Below are 25275 nucleotides of genomic sequence, written 5' to 3' on the forward strand. Positions count from 1 at the left end.
TCTTTTTCAAAAAGGTAATTAGAAGGAGAAGTCTTTTTTCGCTCGGAATAACACAATAGCCTTGCTCCAATCCTTCATTCGTCACCTAACAGTTTTAGAAACTTTATAAGAAAAATCTCCATGCTCCTTAAATAATCATTCCAGAGTATTTTATTTTATTCATACCTTGCGTCTACCATCATCGACATCAACAGGAACAGGAGATGTCAATGACACCCGAGCAAGATCTTTGACCTGAAAGAGATTCACCATAAAAATGCTTCATTAAGAAACATGCAATGCTAATAATGACAAGACCATAGCCAACAGAAATTTACCTTAGAAGTCTGGGTGGCAGAGAATAACGCAGTTTGCCTAGTCTGCAGAAACATGGTAATAACTTTAATCAGTGCATAAGACAAAACCACCGTAAGCATTTGTATATACAAATTCCAATAATACTACTTCGGTAGTGGTTTTTCGAGGAGGATAATAACAGTACCTAAATCAAATTCACATGATAATGGCATGTTTCTATTAAGGAAACTTAAAGGGAAAATAAGAAGTCTATGATACTGATCCAATACATGGTTTGAATAGAAATTAATTAGGACCCCAAAGATGATGTACCTTTGGTAAAATCTTTAGAATCTTATTCATGTCTTCCTCGAAATTCTCTTCCAGTATTCTATCAGCTTCATCGATCACAAGGCACTGCAATTTTTAGGGAATATATAGAGCAATTAACATTCATTAGGATCATCTATAGCATAAATCTAAATATACCATGGAAGATGTGTGGATCACATCCATAGTATTACTTTTGTGATTCTGCCATTCATGCAACAAAAACGAATAATGCATAAGCTGCTGTCTACAATTCAGATATTCATCGATGGCCTCTTTTACATAATATTGTTTGTTTATTGAAAATGGTACCCATGTAGCTCAACACAGAGCTTTTAGTATCTGCTTTACAAAAAGAAGACAGATGGAAGAATGGAAAGGACAGTACCTTCAGGTGTTTATAAATGAAACCCTTTGTATTGTGAAGGTGGTCAAGAAGACGTCCAGGAGTTGCTATCAACAAGTTTGCACCATTTGCAAGGCGTTGTGCTTCTGACCTTCTGTTATTGCCACCAATAACCATGCCAACTGTCTGTGAATGATGCTTAAGTAGCTCCTCCGCCACATTTTTGGTCTGAAATATCAAAATAGTACCATTAAAAATAGGAACGGGAGGCCGCAGCAATATACAACAATGTTCATACAAAACATATCCAACGCAATTGCAACGAATCATCTACATGAGAGATGATAACCTCAGAGATTTTGTTCTACCTAATGCATTGCAAGAACTACATGACTCATCTACTCGCAACGACAGTATGATAGCTGCTAAGTTGAAATGTCGCCATAGGTAGATAAAAAAAAAGAGAATTTACCTGAATAGCAAGTTCTCTTGTAGGGCAAATAACAATCACACCAGTCCCATTGCGAGGGGAGAAATTCTCTTTATACAGCAACTCTACAGCCGGTATGAGAAAAGCAAGGGTTTTACCAGAACCAGTCCTGGCAGCACCAAGAACATCTTTTCCCTCCAAAAGAGGCTTTATTGATCCGGCTTGAATCTGAATGATAACAAACAGTTACGAGATTTAGAAAATTATTCTGCCACAACACCATCTTTTCAATTACAAAAATGAGAAGAAGGTTCAGATATACGTACTTGAGTCATGTATGAAAATCCCATCTCCTTAATAGCTTGGGAAGTTTGCTCAGTTAGGTTCAGGGATTCAAAAGTCTCATTAGTCATAATCCCTTTCCCAACAATCAAGATATTCTTCTCTTCTTCGCCTTCCTCCTTTGCTTCTACCTCTTCCTCGACTTTGCCTCTCCCTTGCAACTTCACTTTCTTAACCTTCTTTTCACTCTTCTTCTGCATTTTATCTTCCTCTTCTACATTGTGGATTTCTTCTTCTTCCGGTTTTTGCTGCTCATTCTTCTTCCCACGATTCCTCTTCCTTATCCTCTTCTTCAGCTCATCAACGGACGTCTTCTCGGATTCAACCATGTTTATGCTTTCTCAACTAATCAATCCTGCATCAAAATTACAGAATCTATGAGTTAATGAAAAAAAAAAAAGAAACATGAGAGTAATTTAAAACCTCTGAGAAAGTAGGAAACAGAGCAATCACTACGAAATTAGGGTTTCTACATCAAACGAGTCTATACCCAAACATCAATCACTAAAACCGTAAAAATTTCGACTTTCAATCCAAAACTTAACGAATATATACGAATTGATCTAGTTGAAGTTTCTAGGAGACTTATCAATCGCTGTACGCAATTCCATTTTGGATACAGACCTTTACGAAGAACAAACACAAGAAGAGAAAGGGTAAAGGAGAAAGAAAAAAACTTACTTTGAGAAACGAAACCACTCGAAGGATGATGCTAGAGAGCAGAGAATTGAAGAACTTGAGAGAGAGAGAGAGAGAGAGGTCAGAGTAATAACGCGGCGCGGACACAAGGTTTAAGTTCTTTAGGGTTTAACGAGTGTTTTTTGTAACTCGTATATATTCGTAGCCAATTTATTTATTTATTTATTCCATATAACCTAATCTATAAAATATATCAGGCAAACAAATCTTATAAAATGTGTTTTTTTTTTGAACACCAAAATTTGTAAAAATGTTTTTTTTTTGGTGTAATTGTGTTATTTTTATGTAACATGAGCAAAAATATGATATATTTTTATTTTTTTATGATGTGTTTTTCATTTTTTTTTTCAATCAATAGAGCAACTTTTGTTTTTTAATTACAAGGTTGAAATATTTTGATTGTTTTTTTTTGTTTGCAAAATATGTTAATTTTATGTACCATGAGGAATTTTTTGATCTATCTTTATTTATTTATGATGTGTTTTTCACTTTTGTTCAATTAAAAAAAAACTCTTTTTTAATTGTTTGAATATTTTGATTGTTAATTTTTTTTATAGTGGGTTTATTAATTTGATTGTTTACAGTATACGCTCTAGAACTAGACTCAAAATTCAAAAGCAAAAAAATAGTTCACAATCGTGTCTTGAATAGAAAAGAGATTGCACCGTTTGGTATGAGCAAAGATGATAACAAGAGATTTTACAGCTTGTTAACTCCTTTCACTAATTGAAGAGAAACTGCAAGCAGCAAAGGTAGTAATGCAACCATCAATAAAGGTAAAGGTTTAGTTCAAAATTTTAAGCAGCAAAGTGCTCTTAGTTTAAGCAAAGCCAACACAAATATCTTAAGAAGAGTAGTAACTCATCACATAATAAAAGTTTCATGCTTTTCTCAATAGGAAACGGCCAAAAAAAAGAGCTAAATAAAAGATAGAACAAAAACAAGAGCCATCTCCAACCACAAAAAAAGCTTTCTACTCTTCATCATTAAAGACGGTCTTCTTCCCTGCAAGACCAATACAAAAACACAAATTTATAAGAACACTAATATCTACGATGTACATCAACAAAAAAAGGGGAAGATAAATGAAGAAGAAACAAACCTTGCGCAGATGCAATTAGACTTGGTTTGCTGGGTCCTCTTCCAGCGTTACTGAAACGGCCACGTCCTCTACCAGGTGGCCCTCTACCAGGTGGTCCTCTACCAGGTGCCCCTCTACCTCTTCTATTCGAGAAACGGCCACCATTGTCCCTTGGAGGTCTGTCATTTGAACCACTGCCATCACTATCTCTTGGTCTAGCCTCTTCCACCGTTAAAAATCCTCCTCCCATTTCACTTCCGCTCAGTTGCAACGCCTCATCGAATCCACTCTTCATATCTATGTAAGCCATCCTGAAAGAATAAGAAAAAACTTCCGTAAGCGTCGTAGTCATTACCATCATTCGCCGATGCAGGAGAGAAGAGTTACAAACCCCCTCATGACACCACTCTCACGATCAGTTGGAAGAGAAATCCTTCCCACTTCTCCACAAGTACTAAAGTGATTTCTAAAGGCATCCTTGAGCTGATCATGTTCAAAACAGATTTTTAGCGGTTTGCATCAGAGCTATTGTAACATGTCATATTGGTTTAAATAAAAAATGAGGACAAGAGTTTTACTTCATCTTCTCCAAGAGAAGTATCAAATCCTCTAACATAAAGCTTTCGAAATTGGCTTCCTACTCCATAGGAAACAGGATTGCTGCATATATTCAAGAGAAAAAACGATATCAGCCTGGAAACAAACATGCCTAATCAACTATCACAACATGCTCATAGATGGCAGATAAGAAACCTACCTGCTTCGTGGAGTTCTGTGTCCCATCTCGTTAGCAAGATCAAGACGAACATCGCGGCCTAGTAAGGGGTTACCATTCAGTTCCATTGCCTACAATCAAAACAGATCCAATCATCATCGAAATTTCCAAAAACCACTTTCCAAAATAACCAAATATGAACTAACCTTCTGAGCTGCTTCTGCAGAAACGAATTCAACATGCCCATATCCCTTAGCACTCCCATCTTCATGTGAAGCAATTCTAACATCGACAACTTCACCAGCTTCTTTGAAGAAATCCTCTCTGTATATTGGGTTATAAATATCATACAACTAACACTGAAATTGGAAGAACCAGAAAAAAAAATGCTATATACTTACATGTCAGATCTCTGAACTGCATAGGAAAGATTTCCGGCAAATAATGTCTTTGATCCTCCCTGAATTGTTGGTGTTTTGGGCTGTAGTATAAAAAAAACACATTACACATTACACAAAACGTTCAAATGATCATAACTAAAGGAATAAAATTATAAAAAACATTTACAAGAGTTTTTACCTGTTTTGCATTTGATTTCTGCTCTGCATCCACCATTTCAATATCAGAATCCTGGATTTTTGATCAAAAGATAGTTTAAAAATTATTATCAAAACATTAGCAAGTATATTCTATAGAAAAGGATTTGAAGACAACATNCGCTACCTTCTTCACAGGGGCAGTTTCCTAACAAAGTTTTATTAAACAAACAAATTTCAAATTAAGCTTTCAANCTCTCCTCCTCATCAGACTCCTCACTAGATTCATCACTAGAGGTTTCTTGTTTGGAAGTTTTTGTTGATGAAACTTTAGGCTGCAAAAAAAGTTTTGTTGTCATTTCCACAGCATAAAACTAATGAGAACAACCTTGTGGAAGAATGTAACTACCTTCTTTGTAGGAGGTTTTTCATCATCACTTTCCTGCAAGTGGCAAAATAGTATGGAATGTTAAGTGTATAGAATATAAAACTATCACAAATCATTTAAATGATCCAATCTTAAGAAATAACAAATATATAGACACGGTCATTATCATGTTTTAATTAGTATGTGTATGAAGACATAGAAACTGTATCAAAACAAACCTCATCAGAATCGTCCTCCGAGGATGATGAATCTTTTGCAGCTGCTTTGGCTTTCTTACCAATTGTTGGCTTCTTCTTGGCAGGTGTGAGTTCCTAATTATGTTTTATATAAAAATCGAATCTCCAAGTAAGTATATGATATTACTTTACCATTGAGCTAACCATGTATAACACAATTCTTACCTCGTCGGAAGAAGATTCTCCTTCTGATGAACTGCTCGCTGCTTTGGCATTCTTAGAGGCTGCAGGTTGCTTCTTCACAGGGGCAGATTCCTATAATGATTTTATCAAAAGAGTTTGAAAAATCAAACATATGACATTCGCCCAACATTGAGATAATGTGTAATGATGTGATTTCTACCTCGTCTGAAGATGTTTCGTCCTCAGATGATTCGCTTTCTGCCTTGGGTTTTTCAACACCTGCTGGTTGCTTCTTTGCAGGGGCAGGTTCCTAATTATGATTTATTTAATAAAAAAAAATCAAAATAAGCTTATGATATTCTTGTAACATTAAGCTAACAAGTAAAAACGCAATGTTTACCTCGTCAGATGATCCATCATCAGATGAACTGCTGTCTGCCTTGGCCTTCTTAGGAACTGACGCTACCTTCTTCACAGGGGCAGTTTCCTAACAAAGTTTTATTAAACAAACAAATTTCAAATTAAGCTTTCAAATTCATCTAACATGTAATGATGCAACAACTCATACCTCATCTGAAGAAGAATCATCCTCGGATGAGCTGTCTTTCTTAACAGGTTGCTTCTTTGCAGGGGCAGGTTCCTAATCAAGTTATATAAAAGGAAAAAAAACGGATTTCAGCTAAGCATATGATATTAGGTTGTAATTATGAGCTAACATGTGTAACACAACTCCTACCTCGTCTGAAGAAGAATCATCCTCTGATGAGCTGCTCTCGACCTTTGAATTCTTAAGAGCTTTTGCTGTTTGCTTCTTCACAGGGGCGGTTTCCTAACAATGTTCAAAACGACACAATTGCAAACTAAGCTGATGACATCCCCCTCTAACATTGAGCTAACGTGTAATGATGCAGCAAAACACACCTCGTCTGAAGAAGAATCATCCTCGCTATCTACCTTGTCTTTCTTAAGAGGTTCAGGTTGCTTCTTTGCAGGGGCAGGTTCCTAATTATGATTTATTTAATAAAAAAAAATCAAAATAAGCTTATGATATTCTTGTAACATTAAGCTAACAAGTAAAAACGCAATGTTTACCTCGTCAGATGATCCATCATCAGATGAACTGCTGTCTGCCTTGGCCTTCTTAGGAACTGACGCTACCTTCTTCACAGGGGCAGTTTCCTAACAAAGTTTTATTAAACAAACAAATTTCAAATTAAGCTTTCAAATTCATCTAACATGTAATGATGCAACAACTCATACCTCATCTGAAGAAGAATCATCCTCGGATGAGCTGTCTTTCTTAACAGGTTGCTTCTTTGCAGGGGCAGGTTCCTAATCAAGTTATATAAAAGGAAAAAAAACGGATTTCAGCTAAGCATATGATATTAGGTTGTAATTATGAGCTAACATGTGTAACACAACTCCTACCTCGTCTGAAGAAGAATCATCCTCTGATGAGCTGCTCTCGACCTTTGAATTCTTAAGAGCTTTTGCTGTTTGCTTCTTCACAGGGGCGGTTTCCTAACAATGTTTAAAAAGACACAATTGCAAACTAAGCTGATGACATCCCCCTCTAACATTGAGCTAACGTGTAATGATGCAGCAAAACACACCTCGTCTGAAGAAGAATCATCCTCGCTATCTACCTTGTCTTTCTTAAGAGGTTCAGGTTGCTTCTTTGCAGGGGCAGGTTCCTATATGTATAAATCAATATTATAAACAAAAAAAGTGGCAATGCAATAGCATTGAGAGAAGTTTGGTAATGCAATCCCTACCTCATCCGAAGAAGAATCATCCTCATCCGACGAAGAAGAATCATCATCGTCTTCAGAAGAGTCATCCTTCAGCTTAGATGGAGGTTCCTTTGCAGTAACTTTCTTAGTAGTCTTCTTAGTCTAAAAAGCAAATTAAAGAGACAAGATGAGTATAGACAAAAACATAGTACTCAATTTAAACTCAACTTAACTAAATTTGTCACATTGCTTTATACAAATCAAACAACGAGATTGAAGTTTTTACCTTCTGCTCTTCCTCAGAATCAGAAGAGTCAGAACTGCTAGTTTCTACCTTCTTCTGTATTTTTTTGGCAGCTTTCTCCTTCTGAACAGCAGAAAATTAAAGAGACAAGATGAGTATAGACAGAAACATAGTACTCAGTTTAAACTCAACTTAAACTAAATTTGTCACATTGCTTTATACAAATTACACAACGAGATTGAAGTTTTTTACCTTCTGATCTTCCTCAGAATCAGATGAGTCAGAACTGCTAGTCTCTACCTTCTTTGGTATTTTCTTCGCAGCTTTCTCCTTCTGAACAGCAGCAATCAAGTCTTTCTTCTGCTTCTTCGAAACTTGGATGTCCAAATCCTGTTCCGCATCTCTCTTACCTAACAAACAAATTATAGAAAAAAAATAGAACATAATTGTTGAGAAGCTAGTTCTTGTCAATTGATTTGTAATCACACTCGTTCAACACAACATAATACCATGATTCAATCAGCAAACAAATCCCCAAATCGTCCAAGCAGAAAAGTAATGAGCCAGAGTCGAGAACCCAAGAAAAAATTGGGTCTCTTAACAAAATTGAAGATGAATTAACCAAACAAATCTATTAAGTGCATGTGAGATTGTGATGAGAGTATGTAACAAAATCATAGAATTGCTTCACGACACAATAATTCCCAGTTTTTGAGCTTTGGTGAATGAGACACAATTAAGAGAAACCACAGACTTTTACACTAAGTATATATATAAAAAAAAAACAGTACCTTTCTTGAGTGGCTTTGTGATTGAAGCAGGTGGTGCGGCTTCAACCTAGAAAATCAAAGATAAAAAATAAACACAGAGTTCAGAATTGTCTTCACAGACAAAACAGAGTGAGAAGAAGAAGAAGAAGAAGAAGAAGAAGAAGAAGGAGAAAGATCGCTACTTTGGTGTCGGATTTTTTGCTAGACTTGCTCATGGTTCCGATCAGAAACGAGAGAGATTGCTGCTACAGCTAGGTTTTTACGAGATTCTTAAAAGGTTTAGGGTTTTGTTTTTTTTTTATACAGGAGATTTGTAATTTATATTGATACTTTTGGTTCTGGTTTTGGGAAGATTGAAGAGTCGGTCTTGTCTTATTTATTTTTTTCTTTCCTTTTTTTTTCTTTATAAATCTGAACCGTACATCTCACAAGCTGATGTTAATCTTACCATTAATTGTGTGATTTGGAGTTGACTTACGACACTTGACTCCCAAGTTTTACAAGTGTCGAAATTTTTGGTATTATTATTTATGCAGGAGGAGGTTGTCAAAAATATCATTAACTAGAAAAAATGCGTGGGTAAAACCGTAAAATCAATAAATAATATAATATTTTATAACTAATATATATATATATATAATATATTTAGTCATTTTAAAATAATTCAATAATTATTATTATAAATTATTACAAATTTTATAAAATTATACGGGGAATATGAAGTTTTAGAGAAGTTATTTTGTTTCATGATATTTTCAATTTTCTATACAATTTTAAGATTAGTTTAATATTTTATATTACAAAGTTTTTTTTTTGGGTGTGAAATAGGAGACAATGTCTCCTATATTTTATTAAAAAATAAAAAAATTACAAAAGAACATGACGTGGGATCAAAGACCCATTAACATCTTCGACCATCACGGAACGAACAACATCCGGACAAACAGAAAAAGAATAATAACCAAGCGGTAAAGAAAACACATAATTCGCTAATCCATCAGCAAGACGGTTAGCTTCCCTATACACGTGAAGTCTTATTTATAATTGGTTTAACTTTTTTGAAGTTTATATAAGGTGTAGAATATGATGTTTTAGAGAAGTTATTTTGTTTTATAATATATGATGTTTTAAAGTTTCTGTACAATTTTTATATTAGTTTAATACTTTATATTATGAAGTCTTATTTATAATTGGTTTAACCTTTTTAAAGTAGTTTTTTATTAATTTACGTGTTTTTATTGGAAACATCCTAACGAGCGAATAATATTTATGTTTTGATTGTGTTTTTTAATCTTTATTGTAAAACATAAATATTGTATGACAATTAATACATTAAAATATATCGCGGGAGTTATATTTTATAGAACTAATACACAATTATGATTAACCAATCCGTGTTTAAGTTGTTTACTTTAACCAATTATTTTTCTTTATCTAATAAATAAACTGATCATACCAAAAAAATGATATTTTCTCAAAGAAAAAAGAAAAATCATATTTATATCTTTAAATTATTTAAAAATAAAATGAATTGATAATATTTTATATAATAAAGTAGGGTTTTCTCAAACTCATAATCTAATATATATTATGAAAGTTGTTCAACTCTCTCCATATGAGTGACTCATCAGCAGTGAAGAAAATGACACATGTCAACCCAAATTAAAAGTACCTAAATTAAAACAAGTATATTCAAAATTAAAGAGGAATTTGAAACATCTTCCATATCTTTTATTCTTTTTCATATCACAAACAATTTTATTATTTATATAAAAAATCTAGAGAGGCTTAGAACATGTTGATGTATTATTTAAGTAAGTAGATGCATCACCAAAATATAAAAATGTATCGAAAATAAAACCAAAGATTTGCTTTGTATTCTTAGGTAAATTATGAAGATATGAACATATGGTTTAGGCGTTATAATTTTTTCAATAATTTGAAGGATTGCAGCAGTTAATGAAAATTTGGTTAATATTGTAGAAAAATTTATGAAAGTATGTCTTTAGAGAAATAAATTTTTATATATGAAAAAGATTAGAGTTTTGTTCACTATGGAATGAAAGATAGTTAAATCATTGATATAATGTTGGTTGAAGAAAATACAAAGAGAAAAAAAGAAGGAAGTTAAATTAATTCTAGAGATATATTCAAGAAATTGAATAGCTAACAGGGAAATAAAGTTGTTTATCTTAATTATAATCATTAAAGAGTTAACCAAAAAATCTTTTTGATAAAAGAGAATTTGAGAATCCCATGGGATTACATACAAATATATCTAAATACCTAAGTTTTAGACAAGAATTGTAGAATGTAAGATGTTTAAATGTTTTTATTTACCAATCAAATATGCAAATAGTATGATTATTTTACTTCCTAAAAAAATATGCTAATAGTTTTCATCTACAAATATCATTTTAGAATAAGATTTAGCTTTAAACAAAATTTAGTATTCTTTACCTCTTCACCAAAATAAGATTTAGCTTTAAACAAAATATGCTAATAGTACCATAATATTATTATTTTTTAGGAAGTAAATAATACAATTGTGAACTAAATATTACAAAATATTTAACAACAAAGAAATATTATATTTTCCATATTTTTTTTATATCTTGATATTATTTTAGAATGAAATTAATTGATTTTTTCATATTTTCATATTTTGGTATCATTTTAAAATGAAATTAATTGATTTTTGGTGCAATTTTTTATTTATATTATAGTATTATTTACTTCCTAACAAATAATAATATAATGGTAACTGTATAAAATAGTTACTTATAATTAGAGCATGAGTTTGAACTTTGACTTTATTATATAAGATTATAAAGAATGGACCAAAACTTAGAATTAAAATAATAATGGGACTGGGAGGGAGGTATATGTAAAATTAACAAGAATTAATATCATTTTCTTCGCCGCCTGAGTTCGTTCATGCTTCTCCTCTTCTTCTTCTCAAACCTCCCATCATAAAATTTCCCGGTGTTTACTGTGTCGCAATCGCCGTCGACGACCAACGGTGAATTGATCTATAGAGGAATAGGCCTTTGTGAATTTCTCAATAATTCTTTCAGATGCCTTGTGTCGTGGTCAAGCAAATTGAAGGTTAATCAGATCTTTGTGAAAAGACCGTAGCTTTAAGGGAGCTTGGTAGTTCTCTGGTCGTCGCCCCAAGATTAGAGATTTCGAATATTCTCTGACGGATGATTCTTCAGCGAGACGTGTTTTCTTCATCAGATTAAGCCTATAAATTCAACTCCCTCTGATGACTGATTGGGTTTCTATTGGTTTAGGATATGTTGCTCGTTCAGAGCTTTTTGGGTTTTCTTTGACTTTATGATTGTTGAACTCTCATCAATCATCTGGGATTTCTTAAGAAGAAAACCTTGATTTTCTTGTATCTCGGATACCTATGGAAGAGCCTTCTCAGGTTAGTGGATCCTTCTCCTCTCTTTGACTTTATCTTCACTTGCGGAGGCTTTAAAGATTTCATTAGGAGATTTAGCTGGTATGGATACAGTGTGGGTTTTGGAAAAGCTTATGAATGTCAATATATGGTCTTGTCAACTAGTTTGCAGACTATATGATTGACAAAGAATGAAACTTTTTATCAAATTTGGCATTATACTTGACCTTTCTCTTTTCATAATACTTGCTTAATGATTGGGACAGAAGGGGAATGTTCTAACTTCTCAATCATCGGGTATCTGATAGAGAAATGTTTAGATAACATAATACTGTCTAGGAAATCATGAAGCTGGATTGTGTTAGTGTTAGTAGAACTGTTCTCTTGGAGAATAGGTTTGAAAGAGAGAACTGTGAAATAGTGATAGGCTGTAACAAATAGTATAACTGTTTGTTTTTTTTTTTCTAGGGGAGTTTTGTTACAACCATAAATGAGGATTACGAAGCAGTTTGTTGGGGATGTGGGCTAAACCTTGTTCTTCCATCATATGCACCTGTTTTCAAGTGTGGATGGTGTGGTGCAATCACGAATCAGAATCCAGTCCGACCTGAAACCAAAAGCTTTGGGTTGAGACGTTTCCGTGACCGGTGTTTTGTCGTTATTCTGGCAGTTTTTATGCTCTTTGTGATATGTAAGTCTCTCTAAATAAGAAATTAACATTATGTTGAGAAATTATACTTTTCGGTTTCTCTGTTGAATACTCTTTTGAAATAATACTTCAGGTGGTGGGATTTGGGCTGCATATCCTGTCTTGTTTTCAATCAGCTTGGCTTGCGGAATTTTTCATTGTGTTACAACAGCATGTCTGGCGATATCAACGCTCTCAACATTTATTCTTGTTGCTTTTAAATGCGCCGGGATACCACCAACTATTCTTTATGGAACCCACCCTGGAGTAGGGAACAGCGCACTTAACAACTATACCTTTTGTAACTACTGCTCCAAACCCAAGTCACCTAGAACCCATCACTGCCGCACGTGTCGCATGTGTGTCTTGGACATGGATCACCATTGCCCCTTTGTAAGTCTCATGGCTTTTTCAGGTTTCTCTTTGGTTATTACATATATCATTTTCACATAAAGGGCTGAATATAGAGTGGCTTTTTGAGTGTACGTTGTGTGGTGGATGATTACTTTTCAAATTTAGCGTTTACATAAACCACATAGACTTGTATCAAGTTTATCATTCCATTTCATACGACCCTCTAATTTTCCCCAGTCATGTAGACTTTTTTTTTTCAATACCTTAAACTCTCCTTATTTACTGGCTAAGGACTCTCCTTGTGTTGTATTTGCAGATTGGGAACTGTGTTGGTGCGGGCAATCACAAACAATTCATAGCATTTCTTATCTCAGCCGTCATTAGCACAATCTATGCTGCTGTTATGTGTGTGTATTCTGTGATTCACATCTTGCCACCTTTGGAAAATGGAGCTGCCTATGCATCTGAGGTGGCCCATGTGGCGCATGGTAATAGTTTATCGATTCTGAGAGCAGTGAAGAATATATCTTTTGCTTACTTAGCCAATGCTGTCTTCATCTCTGTTCGAGGCCTTGTCCTAGTCTATCTCTTTGTGGCAAGTGTTTCTGTGGCGATTGGGCTAAGTGTTTTGTTGTGGCAACAGCTTAGCTATATTTATGAAGGCAAGACTTACTTAAGCCATTTAAGTTCTCAAGGAACAGAAGAAGATGGTGAAAAGAGCTGCCGGAATCTTTTGTTGTTTTTCGGATGTCCAGATTCAATTGAATGGCAATTGCCAACCATAAGGAAATTGAGGAAGAGACATAAGACATGAAAAGAACAAAAGAAAATCTTAGCTGAATATGTTCTCTATGTTTCCTCCTTCGGTTTGGAGCTTGTTTTGGTCAATTCAGAAAAATTCATCATACTTGGAGCTAACAGGTAATGCAGATTAGTAGAGTGTGTACCTTTTGTGAAATTCATGATCATAGAGTGTAGGAGCAGTTGCTCCTGTAAATTTTGTTTCAAGATTGTAAAATTTGTTGTTTCCCTGACATGCCTTTGAACTCAAGAATAACAATATCAATTCAAAAGGTTACATAGAAATATCTTTTTAGCAGTCGCCAATGACTTTAGTCGTCAATAATAGAACTTACACCTTCTTGCGTTCCATACATATATAATACACAGTTGAACACCATTCTTTAAGCTACAAAATGAAGACACAGTGTGCCACTACTGAGCCATACTCAGATACAACTACTTCAACAGCTTATGCTAGGGTTCGGTGATAACATAGTTCACAAAAAAAAAAAGGCATTACAACTGTTAAGAACTTGAAGCTTTCTTCACAAAAAAAGGACTGCAAAAAATGCTAGGCTTCCCGAGAAATATTACACTTCGTCTTGGCCTGAAGCCTAAGGTTAAGATGTTAAAGTTGCCAGTCGATGGGAGGAATCCCAATTTGCTCAAATATCTGGTTTGCGCGAGAGAAATGTCTGTCAAAAGGTAGAACATTAATGTTAAATTCAGCAGTTGGGACAACATAAGTACAACATGCAGATAATTGCAGGTCATGACATATCTTGCAAAAAGGTGTACTGGACTTGAGCAAACCTGCAGTCGAAGAAGCCTCTATGTGCCGACAAACCAGATGGATGAGCTGCTGTGAGTATATGATGTTTAGTCGCATCTATCAACCTGTATTCATACAAGATAAACACAATGAAGATGCATAGGCTGCGAAATCTACAAGTCTAGTGTGTTGGAAGTCAAAATGAGCTAATCTTCTCATAAGCTGTATCACATTCATAAAACGAAACCTACTTGGATTTCTCTTGAGCGTATCTTCCCCAGAGGAGAAAAACAACACCTTCCTTCTGCTGTGAGATGCTTTGAATAACAGCATCAGTGAATTGTTCCCATCCTTTCTTCGCATGCGAATTAGGCTGTTTACTCCTTACTGAAGAAGAAGGTAATGTAACCGACATACTTGTGAGAAGAATTGCAGTATTTTTGACAGTTTTAAACTCAAAAGGTCGTCAAGCCATAGGAGACATTACCTGTAAGAACAGCATTCAGCAGCAACACACCCTAAAAAATAAAGAAATCCAAAAGTGAATTGTTTGATCTTCTCCAAGTAAACTGAGAACTGATGACACAAATAAGTAGAGAGAGGTCATAAAGAAACTCCATTTACCTGCACAGCCCATTTCTGTAGATTACCATGACGTGGGATTGAACAGCCAACATCTTTCTGAAGCTCCTTAAATATGTTCAAAAGACTAGAAGGAAGCTTTTCTCCTTCAGGCACAGAGAAGGACAAACCCATAGCTTGACCAGGTCCATGGTAAGGATCCTAATCAAACATAGTCAAAAACTTAGTTAACTCATAAACAGAACCCTCAAAGAAACCAAAGTTTTGAGTCCAAATGCTTTACCTGTCCAATAATAACAACCTTGACTCGATCAAAAGGAGTTGTATTAAGGGCATTGAAAACCAAATGCTGCGGTGGATATATCAAAGGGCTTTTACCGTCAGCAATAATCTCACTTTCAAGGAACTCAGAAAGGGTTTTGGCGTAAGGTTTATGCAGTTCACCAGGAAGAGCTTTAAGCCATGATTCCTCCACTAAAAGCTCACTCAACGGCACATAGCATCTTCCCTCAGCTGCAATTGCCATCCCCAAAATCAATTCAGATTCGTAACCCTTAAAGGAAATGTAATGAACGTTCAATAAATTAAAAGAAGATAGAAAATAATAATAAAAAAATCATACCTTTCGCTTTTGTGACCTTCTCGGAGCAGACGGCGAGGTTACGCTTGGATTTGGCGACGAACTTGTTGAACTCGGCGCGAGCGACTTGTTCAGGTGTTAAACCAGATGAGTCATCGGCGGCTGAACTGGTAACGGTTAAACGAGGCGGCGAGTTTGCTGCAGAACCCAAACCGCGGGATCCACCGGCGACGGCGACGGCCGGGAAAGAGGAGGAAGAAGGGGAAGGTTTGAGGCGTTTGTTGGCAGGTTGAAAGAAATCCATTAGGGTTTTAGGTGTGGACGAAGCCATCTTCGATTAAGAAGTGTATCAGTCACTATGAGTCTATGAGAAGATGAAAAGATCCCAATTTTTAATTTTCTCACCAAATTCCCAATTTCCCAGAAATTTTACAGAGAAGAGAAGAGTTAAATGGCGGGAAAAACGGTGGTACAGGCCGGTTAAGGCAACTCTTCAGGCCGGTTTGAATCGGTTAAAATACCAATTGCACTCCTCGGTGTACTCCAGTTTCTACAGTATCCAATTTAAGAACAAATCCGATTTCAATTTGATAAGTTACATATCAGGAACGAGTTTAGTAGTTCTATAACTTCTGTTGAGAACAACACAAGAGATGAAGGATCATTGAAATTGGTTCTAAGTTTCTATATGGTAAAAAAAGACAAACGCAACTTGGTCTATCAGTTTGGACAATATCATTATGTCAAAAAGAAGAAAAAAAAAAGGATAAATTTGGGACAAAATCTCTAGGTAATATCTACAGAAGTGAAATTAATGGGGACAACAAAGCCTCACCTGATCTTCTCATCTTCCTCTAAAGATTAAGCCGGTAAGAATAAAGTTAACAACATTTTCCAATGCAGCTCTCAAACTGTATGATGATGAAAAGAATGGTATTAAGACAACATATGAGTCCTAATCAATTTAGGTCTTCTTGATTTTGCTGATATATGCCTGGAGTTGAAAACAAGACACAAAAAACAATGGTTAGGAACATTATGTTTGCAGTTGATTAAGTTTTAAAGAGCGTAAGGTAAGGGTTGTAAATGAAGAATGAACCTGCACGAGCTTGGTAAGTTTTGGTTTTGAAGCAGATAGATATTGGTCAATCTTCTCCTGTGTTTGAGGAACGTTTCCATTTTGCATTGTAACAGTAACTTTCTCAACTACCTTCTTCACTATGTTTTTGTAAACATCTTTATTCATCTTACCTTCTTTCCAAGCTGGTTTTAGAAGCTCCTTTACAACCTCAACAAGCGCAAACTTAAACGCCCGCATTTCTTTTGGGTCTTTCCCTTTATTGTTTTCTTCATCACTTCCTTCACCATCAACATCTTCATCTACAATATTCTCAGCATCATTGGTGTCTTCTCCAGTTTTCTTACCCTCTTCTTCTTTGCTAGCTTCATCAGTCTTTTTGTTCTCTTTTTCCTCATAACCCTTCGGATTTAGAGTAAGATCCTGTATCCCATTGACCTGCAATGCAGTTGCCGCTGTGACTCCTTCGGCGCCAATGCTCATTAGCTGATTTGGATTACTATTCATTACATTACTTTGAGTATGCACAGCGGTGGTAGTAGCCTGGTTTGGTTGAACAGCCATGGAAGATTCTGAACGCGGAGGCATCTGTAATGCCTGATTAAGCTGTGGAATGGGCTGCCTATTTGCAAGAAACTGCGCAATACTTGCTGAGATGTTGGTGATCTTATCGAGTTGTTCCTTACTCACGGTATTTTGGACCAAAACAGGTTTCTCTACAGTTGATTGATGATTATTTTGATAAACTTTTCCACTCTCAAGATTGCTCAAGTTCGAGCCTACTGAGAGATCTGCAGCAGCAGTAGCTAGCACTTGTTGATTTTCTCCAGGAGTTGGTGAGCTTAGGTACGGCAATACATTATGATTCTGACTAAAACCTTGAACTGGAGTGACGTTCACTGGGTGACTATGACTCTGATGTGAAGCAGCTATAGGTTTCTCAACCACAGTTTTGTCACCATGTGGAAACATACCATTACTCTGAACTCTAGATTGAGAACTCTGACCAATAATACCAACACCAACCTCTTCCTTCACAGGGTTCTTTAAAGGTTTAACTCCATAATTCCAATCAGGAGACATCTCCATGTCATCAATCCAGCTACTACCGTTCCCTTTAGATTCAGAAACTCCCTTACTTGCACGAGATACTTCTGTCCCACCTAATCTTTTATTATCCAATCTTTCAACATCATTCCATTTATTATGACCACCACTATGATTGTTACGGTCCTGTCTATAAAAGTTGCTGTCTTGAAGCTGCTTTCTATCAGCACCATCATGAGAAAACCTGCAATACCTTCCATTACGACAGAACCCTGCAGCCAAAAACTTGCAAGGGATATTGTAACTCCTGTGGAATTCTCTTCCGCTATCACCATCCCTTCTTTGAGTTTCTTTCTCTCCTGTATATCCGCTTCTGTGCCTTTTCAATCTTTGGTCGGAGAAGCCATTTCTCGAATAATCCTCGTGAAACTCAGTATAATAGTCAGAAGACCTCGAGCCTTTCATCATCGCCTCTCCTCTGAAATCATCGGTGTGATATTTAGACTCCCTAGGCTTTCTAGTATTATCCTCCCAACCATAACCGTTGCTTTTATCAAACTGATGACCACTGCCTCTCTTATTGAATTCCCTTATTGGCGTAGGAGAAGCTAGAGTTCTGGTCTTGTGTTGTCTGTCATAAGATCCTGCATCTCGTCTAGCTCTATAGATTGGGCTTCTGCTACGGCTTCTACTCCTGCTATTACTTCTACTTCCACTCCTATAAAGAAAGAAAAAAAAGAGACATAATGTGAGAACTGAAGATAATATAAATTGTTGCTTAGTATCATCTTATAACAAATCAAACACTAACCTAGGGAAAAATTGTTGCCTAGTGTCATCTTGTTCAGAATAATAGCTGTTATCGTTATTCTGTGAAACTATGCTTCTAGTCCTAGCTTGGCCGGGATGCTGGTTGTTCACAGCAGCAGACCTCCTACAACCATTACTCTCTGCATTGAACCGGACAGGCTCGGACTCTTTGTCGCGGTAATAAGAAGCAGAGTTTGCATTTAGGCTAGAATGATCATGGTGCGTCTCTTCCTTAGAGCCTCGCTTTGAAACACGTGTTCTTTCCAAACCACTCATCTTCTCCAACCCCTAAAGGCTCACAAACCAGTGTAAGCACCAAACAAAATCTGCAGAGAAGAAAAAATTAGCAAAAGAAGTAAAGGATTTAAACCTCTTCTTAAGTGGATTTGATGTTAATCTATCAAGTTTCTTGAAAGCACCATTCAACTTCTTTGTCACACATTACATCATAGTCTACGAGTATATATATATATATATATATAGCTCATACTCACAGTGCAACAATGTGACCATTCATATCAAAACGAATCCACAAAAAAAAATTGAAATTGGTACCAATTCTCCAATGGAAATTAAACTCTTAAATTCTCACAGAACCTTAACTGAGCAAAACAAACTAATGGGAACCCAAAAAAAAAAACCTAAAATCAAAAATTAGACAAGAAGAGAGAAACAGAACTCACTTGAATTCGAAAAGGGCTATTCATCAGCAACCAAAAGAGACAAACAAAAACCCTAACACCAAGCTTCTTCACCACCAATTGACAAATAACCGTCTAGTAAAGTAGTAAGTGCAGCTTCTTCTTCTTCTTCTTCTTATTCGCTCCTAGGAGAAGAACGACAACGAGTTTTTTTTTAAATCTGTTCGAATGTACGAAACAAAGAAGAAGAAGAACGACAACGAGTCTTTGTTAACTCTCTGGTGGTTCTTCGAATTTACCAAAACTCTCTCAATGTTCTCTGTGTTTTTTTTTGTTTTTTTGTTTTTTTTTTTCTTTTTTGTTTTTGGGGAGAAAATCTACAATTCTTTCGCTAATAGGTCCCACGTTTACAAGGTAAGTACTCATCAATTCAAATCCAACCGTTTATTTATATACTTTTAATCTCATCCGTTGATAATTTCCCCAGTCAGATATTTTCTACTTTTTTTTTTCATTTTTCATCTCATTATATATTCTTTTCCTTTTTTAGTGAAACAGATGATTGGAGAGAGATGTTAAAATTAAAAAGTAAATATTTCTGATTTGTCATTTTTTTACCCTTCTTGCAAACATAATTCTCAGAAATAAGCATAACAAGAAACAAAAGAAGAACTGAAGAAGTATAGGAAAGAGTCATTCTCATGGAGACATTAATAGTTCACATGACATTTTCTTCAGATCAGTCATATTACACTTTTAAAAACCAGACATAATAGAGATAGATATATAATAATGTCTCAAAACTGATAATTGCACTAACCAAAATTAATTATATATGCTTCTTAGTTATGTAAAAGATAATTATAAACCCAAAAATAAAAATATGAAGTTATTGGAGAGGTTGTGGGAGGTCATAGAGAGACCTAAAGTTGCTTCCAGGTTGATCCCAATTGAATGCTCCGTGCTGCTGTTGTGTTTGAAACTGACCAAACTGATGCGAATGACCATTAGCGTTGACGCTGTTGTTGTTGTTGTCGTGCATGTTCATGTTCTGCATCCCGTTAGTCACCGTTCCTTGCGCCCCAAGAAACCCTGAATAGTCTTCCGCATTGAAGTTGTTGCGGCTGTCCTCAAACTCATCGATTCCATCCTCGAGTAAGCTAGAGTAACTTCCCACTCTGGAATTCTGGTCAATCTGTTTTGAGAAACCATTGAAGCTGTTGATGTTGTTGTAGGTTAACATGTTCATGTTCTGAGACCCATTGATCCCAGTTCCTTGTGCCCCAAAAGACCCCGAGTAGTTTCCCACATCCTGATTCGGGTAAATCAGGAGTTCAGGCGGAACCGGAGCCAGAGATTGCCCTTGGTTCAAAGCTGATGCAGAGACTGGGATTTGCGAGACATTCCCGTTCCCATGGTTGTACAGAAACATGGAAACATGCTGGTTTGGTTGTTGTTGAAAGTATTGATTCATCGTACTAGGCATCATCGGTCCTTGACTAGCCATGTTCAAGTACTGTATCTTCCTCTGTCCGTGACCTTCAACAACAGCGCGAACCCTTTGTTGGATTCTGGTTAGGTTACGTTCCAAGGACTGAACAAGTCCCGAGAGTTGCTCCGCAGAGTAATTATCAAACCTAGGGTCCCAAACTGGATACTTGACTTTCGCCACACGTCTCACTGGCTTCTCCTTCTTCTGCTTCTTCTTATCCTTCTTCTTGGAATCATCCTTATTGATCTTGTCGAGAAACTCGTAAAGATCAACCCTTCCTTTGCGTCGTTTCCTCTCACTTAATGCGCCGTATCTTAGAGCGAGGGCTGTGACCTTCTCCCTCTCTTTTGGCCATGTTTTCAGCTCTCCATCTGGTCCGTAGTAGATGACACAAACATCGATACCACACAGAATTGAAAGCTCGTTAGCTTTCTTAAAGACGGTCTCTCGTCTTTTGATTAAGCTGGTAGCTCTCGCAGAAGAGGAAGCAGAGTAAGGTTTCTTGAAAACGGTTTGTTGAATTTGGGGAAACCTCATTGAATTCTTCTTCGTCGATGATGAAGTCGAAAGAGAGCAGGATGAAAAAGAAACCATGGTGGTGTTCTCTCTCTCTCTGTGTATTCTTTGTGAAATTTGGATTGAATGAAGAGGTGTTGATCATTGTTAGCGAATATATAAAAATCTTAGTTCAAGAATTTCTATTTCTGATGTTCCTCTTTCTCTCTCAGTAATTATTGTCGAATCAATAATGATAGCTGTAAAGATTTTATTCACTTTTTTGATATACTTTTTCCACATTGAATTAAATTTTATGGTAAACGAGAATGTAAAATTTACTAATTAGGAAAATTTTGTTTTCTGGTTAAATACTAAGGAAATCACTAATAAAGATTCTTTTCAAGTACGTACATACATACGTAGACAAATACATAATATGCCGCATACATGTAAGCATACGACACAATGATCCGACTAATTAAGCTTTGAAATTATAGAAAGTAGATGCACTTAGTACTTAATTACATCGATTAATTTGTGTTATTCAGCTATAAGTCTATAGTCTATCATTTTGTAAAAGTTATTTGAATTTAAGTATTTCCTAACATTTTTGACCAACAAAAAAAGAGTATTTCCTAACATTATCGAATCTATGTATGTATTAAAAATGGCATCTAAATAGACGAATTTTGTTCCGTTTTTTGTAAAACTGCAAACAAAAATAATGTTTTATTCCAATTTAACAAACTATATAGGGGAACAAAAATACAATTGATATTTACCTAAACTCGTAGCAACATTTCAAAAACAAAACAAAAAAACTCATGAAATCCATCAATATGTGTGTATAATATATAATTGCGTCACAAGTTATGGTGGGGAAGTGACGATGATCTCCGGGCGGAGGTGATGGCTGGTGGGGTGGGAACAAAAGACTCGTAGTCGGTCCAATTTGATTCACCCCAATGCCGCAACATACTTTTCCAATTACACAATTGATCGATGCAAATCTTGAATCTTGGATCCTTTACTCTTAGCTTCCAGTGACCGTCGGTATAATTGGCAGCCTCGGCTTGCCGACGATCATATTCCAGCTGTGCCTTTTGCTTGGATCTCAAATGACAGAATTGGTGAAGTTCCTACAAAATCTCATTTATTTTAATTATTAAACCATCACAATTTTCAGTATAACTAATATATATATTTTAAAAAATCATTAAGAAATCAGCCTAAAATGATTTTTTAATAATGTATATTTTTTTAGAATAATATAAAATACAATAAAAATTGAGCTAAATTACAAGCAATATGTGCAAACCAAAACTTGGTGCCTACGCACCTAACTTCCCAAATTATAACCCGTCAAGATTTTCGTATATTTGGAGATAAATGGCTCATCTTTTTTTTTTTCTCAATGGCTAATCTTTACTTGGACAGTAAGTACTTTTTAATTTACTTGGACAGTAAGTACTTTTTAATTTACTTGGACAGTAAGTACTTTTTAATTTATTTATTTAGTTAAAAAATGTTTTGAATTGTTTGAGAAAAAAAAGGTGAAGCCGTCTTTTAACGTTATGACTCTTTTGAGTTCAATGAGGGTTTTAGGAGGGAGTGAAATACCTGTGGCATGGCGTCGTGGACCATCCACCATTTCCGGTGAGCGATATCAGTAGCAAACTCAACGAATATGTCGGAGTTGAAGTTACAGTCGTAGTCACGGTAACATAACCACGGCTTCATTCCTAAGTAATGAAGAACATATAGGATAGGTGGCTCTGCTCCAAAAAGCTCTGTTTTCTTACGCCTCACGTCATCTTCATCACCAACCCAAAAATGCTTCAAGAAATTCATATGTTTCGGAATCCGATGCCACCATGTGAATACCTCGTTTAAGTAACCTTGATCTCCACCATTGTAAGACTCAATCTCGTTTATATGCTCCATAAGAAGCTCAAACGTACAGTTGCAAGGCTCGATCACCATAACTCCTGAATTAAACAGAGTTCCATTGTTTCCTGTAGCTGAGATCTCAGGCATCGAGAACAAGAAATCGATGTTTCTCAAGATTAATAGATCCGCGTCGATGAAGATGATTTTGTCGTAATCAGTTAGCTGCCATAGCCGGAACTTGCTGTAATTCCACTCGTTGTAAGCATCTTTCTCTGCTTTAGGGTTTCGAATTCTTTGTATCGTCCGGATTTGCCAGCCCGCAGCTTCGAGTCCACTGCGGTGATAACCGCTGATGTTGTCATCGACGAGGATAACAAGGTCTCTCGTCGAACCAGACTGTCTTATGCTCTGAGCTGCCGCGATTGCACCACAGACGTAAACGTGAGCGGAGTGAAGAATTGTCGCGTAAGCTTCTCTTTTAGGGTTCCCTAAGCTTGGCCTCTCTGTAAAGTTCAAGGAGGAATACAGAATCTTGTTAACTTAGCGATGATTTCCAATCTAAACTACCAAATTTGGGATTCATATTTGTTTTCACCTTTGATGCCAAGAGGAAGAGAGAGCTCACAAGAACCGACAGGAAGCTGAAGCTTGTCTCTCAAGATATCAAGATTAGGTTTATACAACCAAACATCGCCTCTCCGAGACACGAGATCCTTACAACGAAACAGATTCGGAATGGGGAAGCATCTAGAGACAAACAACACGTGTCCCCTGAAAAACCCTTTGGCGGAAGCCGCCACTGTTGCAGCCGCGAGCTGGAGATGCAATCTTCCGACGTCTCTCGACCAATTACCTTCTTTTCTACAAGGAAGCTTCACAACGATAAGATCCAGTCTTCTTGTAGGTACTCTGATATTCGGGAGATTAGGACAAACAGGGACCTCTGTTTCTTGCTCCTCATCGATCCACTCTGGATAGAGTGCGTCCCAAGTCACGTTCTTGTCTGCGTAGTCTAGATTCAATAAGACAACATTTTCTTCATCCTCATTTTTCTTTCTCTTGGACACTTCTCTCCACCGTTGGATCTCGTTCGAATTGAAATTCAAGACACCGATCGTATGACCTTCTTGGACGCTCTCAAGGGTTTTAGTCACATCGTCCCAGTTTATGCCCAGATCCGAGACGTAACGTGGATCTTGTCTTCTCCATATCCATCTAATTTGAACATTTTAAGATAATATTGTAAGAGATATATAGACGCAAACGTAAAATTTTGCATTTGAAACTATTTGAAGTCAAAAATGTAAATGTTGGCTATGTAAAGAAAAAGAAAGATTTACCGAGAAGAAGAGTGGGAAAGAGAATGATGATAAGCTTCAGGAGAATAGATGATGGTGAAAAGTGTAGCAGAGAGAAGGATAAACAAGAGAAGCTTCACGATCTGAATCTTGCTGCAACAACAACAACTACTGTTTTTGTCTTGTGTCGGAAAATTTATGATATTAAACGGTTTCACCATATCCGATCTGCCACCGCCTTTACTGTTTCTCCGGAACCTCCTCTTGCATATTGCTTCTCTGCTTAGACATATACACAAAACCAAAATTAGATGATTTTGTAATAATAAATTGGAAGGTAGTAATGTACACTTACATGGAAGCGGAGAGACGGCGCCGGGAGTCACCGTCGGTAGCGATGGTGGCAGCAGCAGCAGCGGGAGAATTTGCCATATAAAACTGATGGATTGAGACAGTAGAATTAGACAAGGAAGACGAGGGAGCAAATATAGGTGAGACATAACGTCTCTTTTAATCTTCTTATATCTATCACATTTCTTTTGTTTCTAATTTTATTTATTTATTTATGGAAATAAGAAAAAATGTATTTTGCACACCCACCTTTTTTTAATAGTGTTATTTTTGATTTTCTCTTTCTAATTTATCGTGATTCTTTTACTTTTACATGATTTTTTTGTGGATAATATTGTAACACTTAAGTTTAAACTCAGTTTGTGACTTTGATGGACATATGTCCACCAAACTTTGATCATTTCTTTGTAAAGACAACCATAATTTATTTTCGAATATGATGAAGTTTTATAAAAACGAAGATATATTTTTATAATAACTCACTTAATTAAGAACAAAACAAAAATGCTGAAAAGTTAAGTCAATTAATTCAAATATGTTTATGTTTTAGTGTTTTTGCATCTGGAGAGAAACAATGATGTACGCATGCATCCATGAATACCTATGATTCGTTAACAATTATTATAATTAAAATCAATAGTATTAAAATAATTTTTTCTTGTTTTGGGTAATTTGGAACATGACCAAATGTCCAAATATATTAATGACATATTTTAATAACAAAGCAACCGTTACTATTTTAACAATTGAAAG

The 25275-nt window shown here is 35.9% G+C and overlaps 7 protein-coding genes across 7 annotated transcripts in view; 1 reads left to right on the forward strand and 6 right to left on the reverse strand.

Moving 5' to 3' along the window:
* The window catches only part of LOC104765720 (DEAD-box ATP-dependent RNA helicase 51-like), a 5778-nt gene extending 3237 nt beyond the window's left edge, over positions 1 to 2541 (reverse strand). The window contains exons 1-7 of the mRNA XM_010489482.2: positions 2406 to 2541; positions 1709 to 2079; positions 1425 to 1610; positions 995 to 1180; positions 610 to 693; positions 318 to 359; positions 166 to 234 (exon numbers count right to left, since the gene is read on the reverse strand). Of these exons, the coding sequence (XP_010487784.1) occupies positions 166 to 234; positions 318 to 359; positions 610 to 693; positions 995 to 1180; positions 1425 to 1610; positions 1709 to 2053 (912 nt within the window). The 5' untranslated portion in view covers positions 2054 to 2079; positions 2406 to 2541. The remainder of the gene's footprint in view (positions 1 to 165; positions 235 to 317; positions 360 to 609; positions 694 to 994; positions 1181 to 1424; positions 1611 to 1708; positions 2080 to 2405) is intronic.
* On the reverse strand, positions 3175 to 8575 carry LOC104767614 (nucleolin 2-like). The gene is made up of 26 exons (XM_010491614.2): positions 8432 to 8575; positions 8271 to 8316; positions 7732 to 7889; positions 7522 to 7602; positions 7278 to 7397; positions 7116 to 7196; positions 6931 to 7023; positions 6763 to 6834; positions 6595 to 6681; positions 6424 to 6504; positions 6239 to 6331; positions 6071 to 6142; positions 5903 to 5989; positions 5723 to 5812; positions 5545 to 5634; positions 5362 to 5454; positions 5165 to 5197; positions 5004 to 5090; positions 4799 to 4861; positions 4621 to 4700; positions 4426 to 4543; positions 4262 to 4350; positions 4083 to 4164; positions 3896 to 3987; positions 3526 to 3815; positions 3175 to 3428 (listed from the first exon to the last, which is right to left on the reverse strand). Exons 1-26 carry the CDS (start codon positions 8462 to 8464, stop codon positions 3397 to 3399), a joined length of 2343 nt encoding a protein of 780 aa, XP_010489916.1. The 5' UTR covers positions 8465 to 8575; the 3' UTR covers positions 3175 to 3396.
* Positions 11665 to 13778, forward strand: LOC104765721 (protein S-acyltransferase 11-like). Its single transcript, XM_010489483.2, has 4 exons — positions 11665 to 11682; positions 12127 to 12349; positions 12441 to 12739; positions 13017 to 13778. The coding sequence occupies exons 1-4, from the start codon at positions 11665 to 11667 to the stop codon at positions 13512 to 13514; spliced, it is 1038 nt and encodes a 345-aa protein (XP_010487785.1). The 3' UTR covers positions 13515 to 13778.
* On the reverse strand, positions 14088 to 15766 carry LOC104765724 (uracil-DNA glycosylase, mitochondrial). The gene is made up of 7 exons (XM_010489485.2): positions 15460 to 15766; positions 15121 to 15350; positions 14880 to 15038; positions 14743 to 14773; positions 14507 to 14642; positions 14297 to 14380; positions 14088 to 14178 (listed from the first exon to the last, which is right to left on the reverse strand). The coding sequence occupies exons 1-7, from the start codon at positions 15746 to 15748 to the stop codon at positions 14112 to 14114; spliced, it is 996 nt and encodes a 331-aa protein (XP_010487787.1). The 5' UTR covers positions 15749 to 15766; the 3' UTR covers positions 14088 to 14111.
* LOC104765722 (zinc finger CCCH domain-containing protein 38-like) lies at positions 16070 to 19336 on the reverse strand. The gene is made up of 4 exons (XM_010489484.2): positions 19036 to 19336; positions 18354 to 18678; positions 16517 to 18260; positions 16070 to 16411 (listed from the first exon to the last, which is right to left on the reverse strand). Exons 2-4 carry the CDS (start codon positions 18626 to 18628, stop codon positions 16382 to 16384), a joined length of 2049 nt encoding a protein of 682 aa, XP_010487786.1. The 5' UTR covers positions 18629 to 18678; positions 19036 to 19336; the 3' UTR covers positions 16070 to 16381.
* On the reverse strand, positions 19744 to 21106 carry LOC104765725 (agamous-like MADS-box protein AGL103). The gene has a single exon (XM_010489486.1). It carries the CDS (start codon positions 21077 to 21079, stop codon positions 19883 to 19885), a length of 1197 nt encoding a protein of 398 aa, XP_010487788.1. The 5' UTR covers positions 21080 to 21106; the 3' UTR covers positions 19744 to 19882.
* Positions 21694 to 24685, reverse strand: LOC104765726 (UDP-glucuronate:xylan alpha-glucuronosyltransferase 1). The gene is made up of 5 exons (XM_010489487.1): positions 24527 to 24685; positions 24214 to 24450; positions 23469 to 24088; positions 22604 to 23376; positions 21694 to 22122 (listed from the first exon to the last, which is right to left on the reverse strand). Exons 1-5 carry the CDS (start codon positions 24601 to 24603, stop codon positions 21847 to 21849), a joined length of 1983 nt encoding a protein of 660 aa, XP_010487789.1. The 5' UTR covers positions 24604 to 24685; the 3' UTR covers positions 21694 to 21846.

This window comes from Camelina sativa, chromosome 19 (assembly GCF_000633955.1).
Source record: "Camelina sativa cultivar DH55 chromosome 19, Cs, whole genome shotgun sequence".
Lineage (NCBI taxonomy): Eukaryota > Viridiplantae > Streptophyta > Magnoliopsida > Brassicales > Brassicaceae > Camelina > Camelina sativa.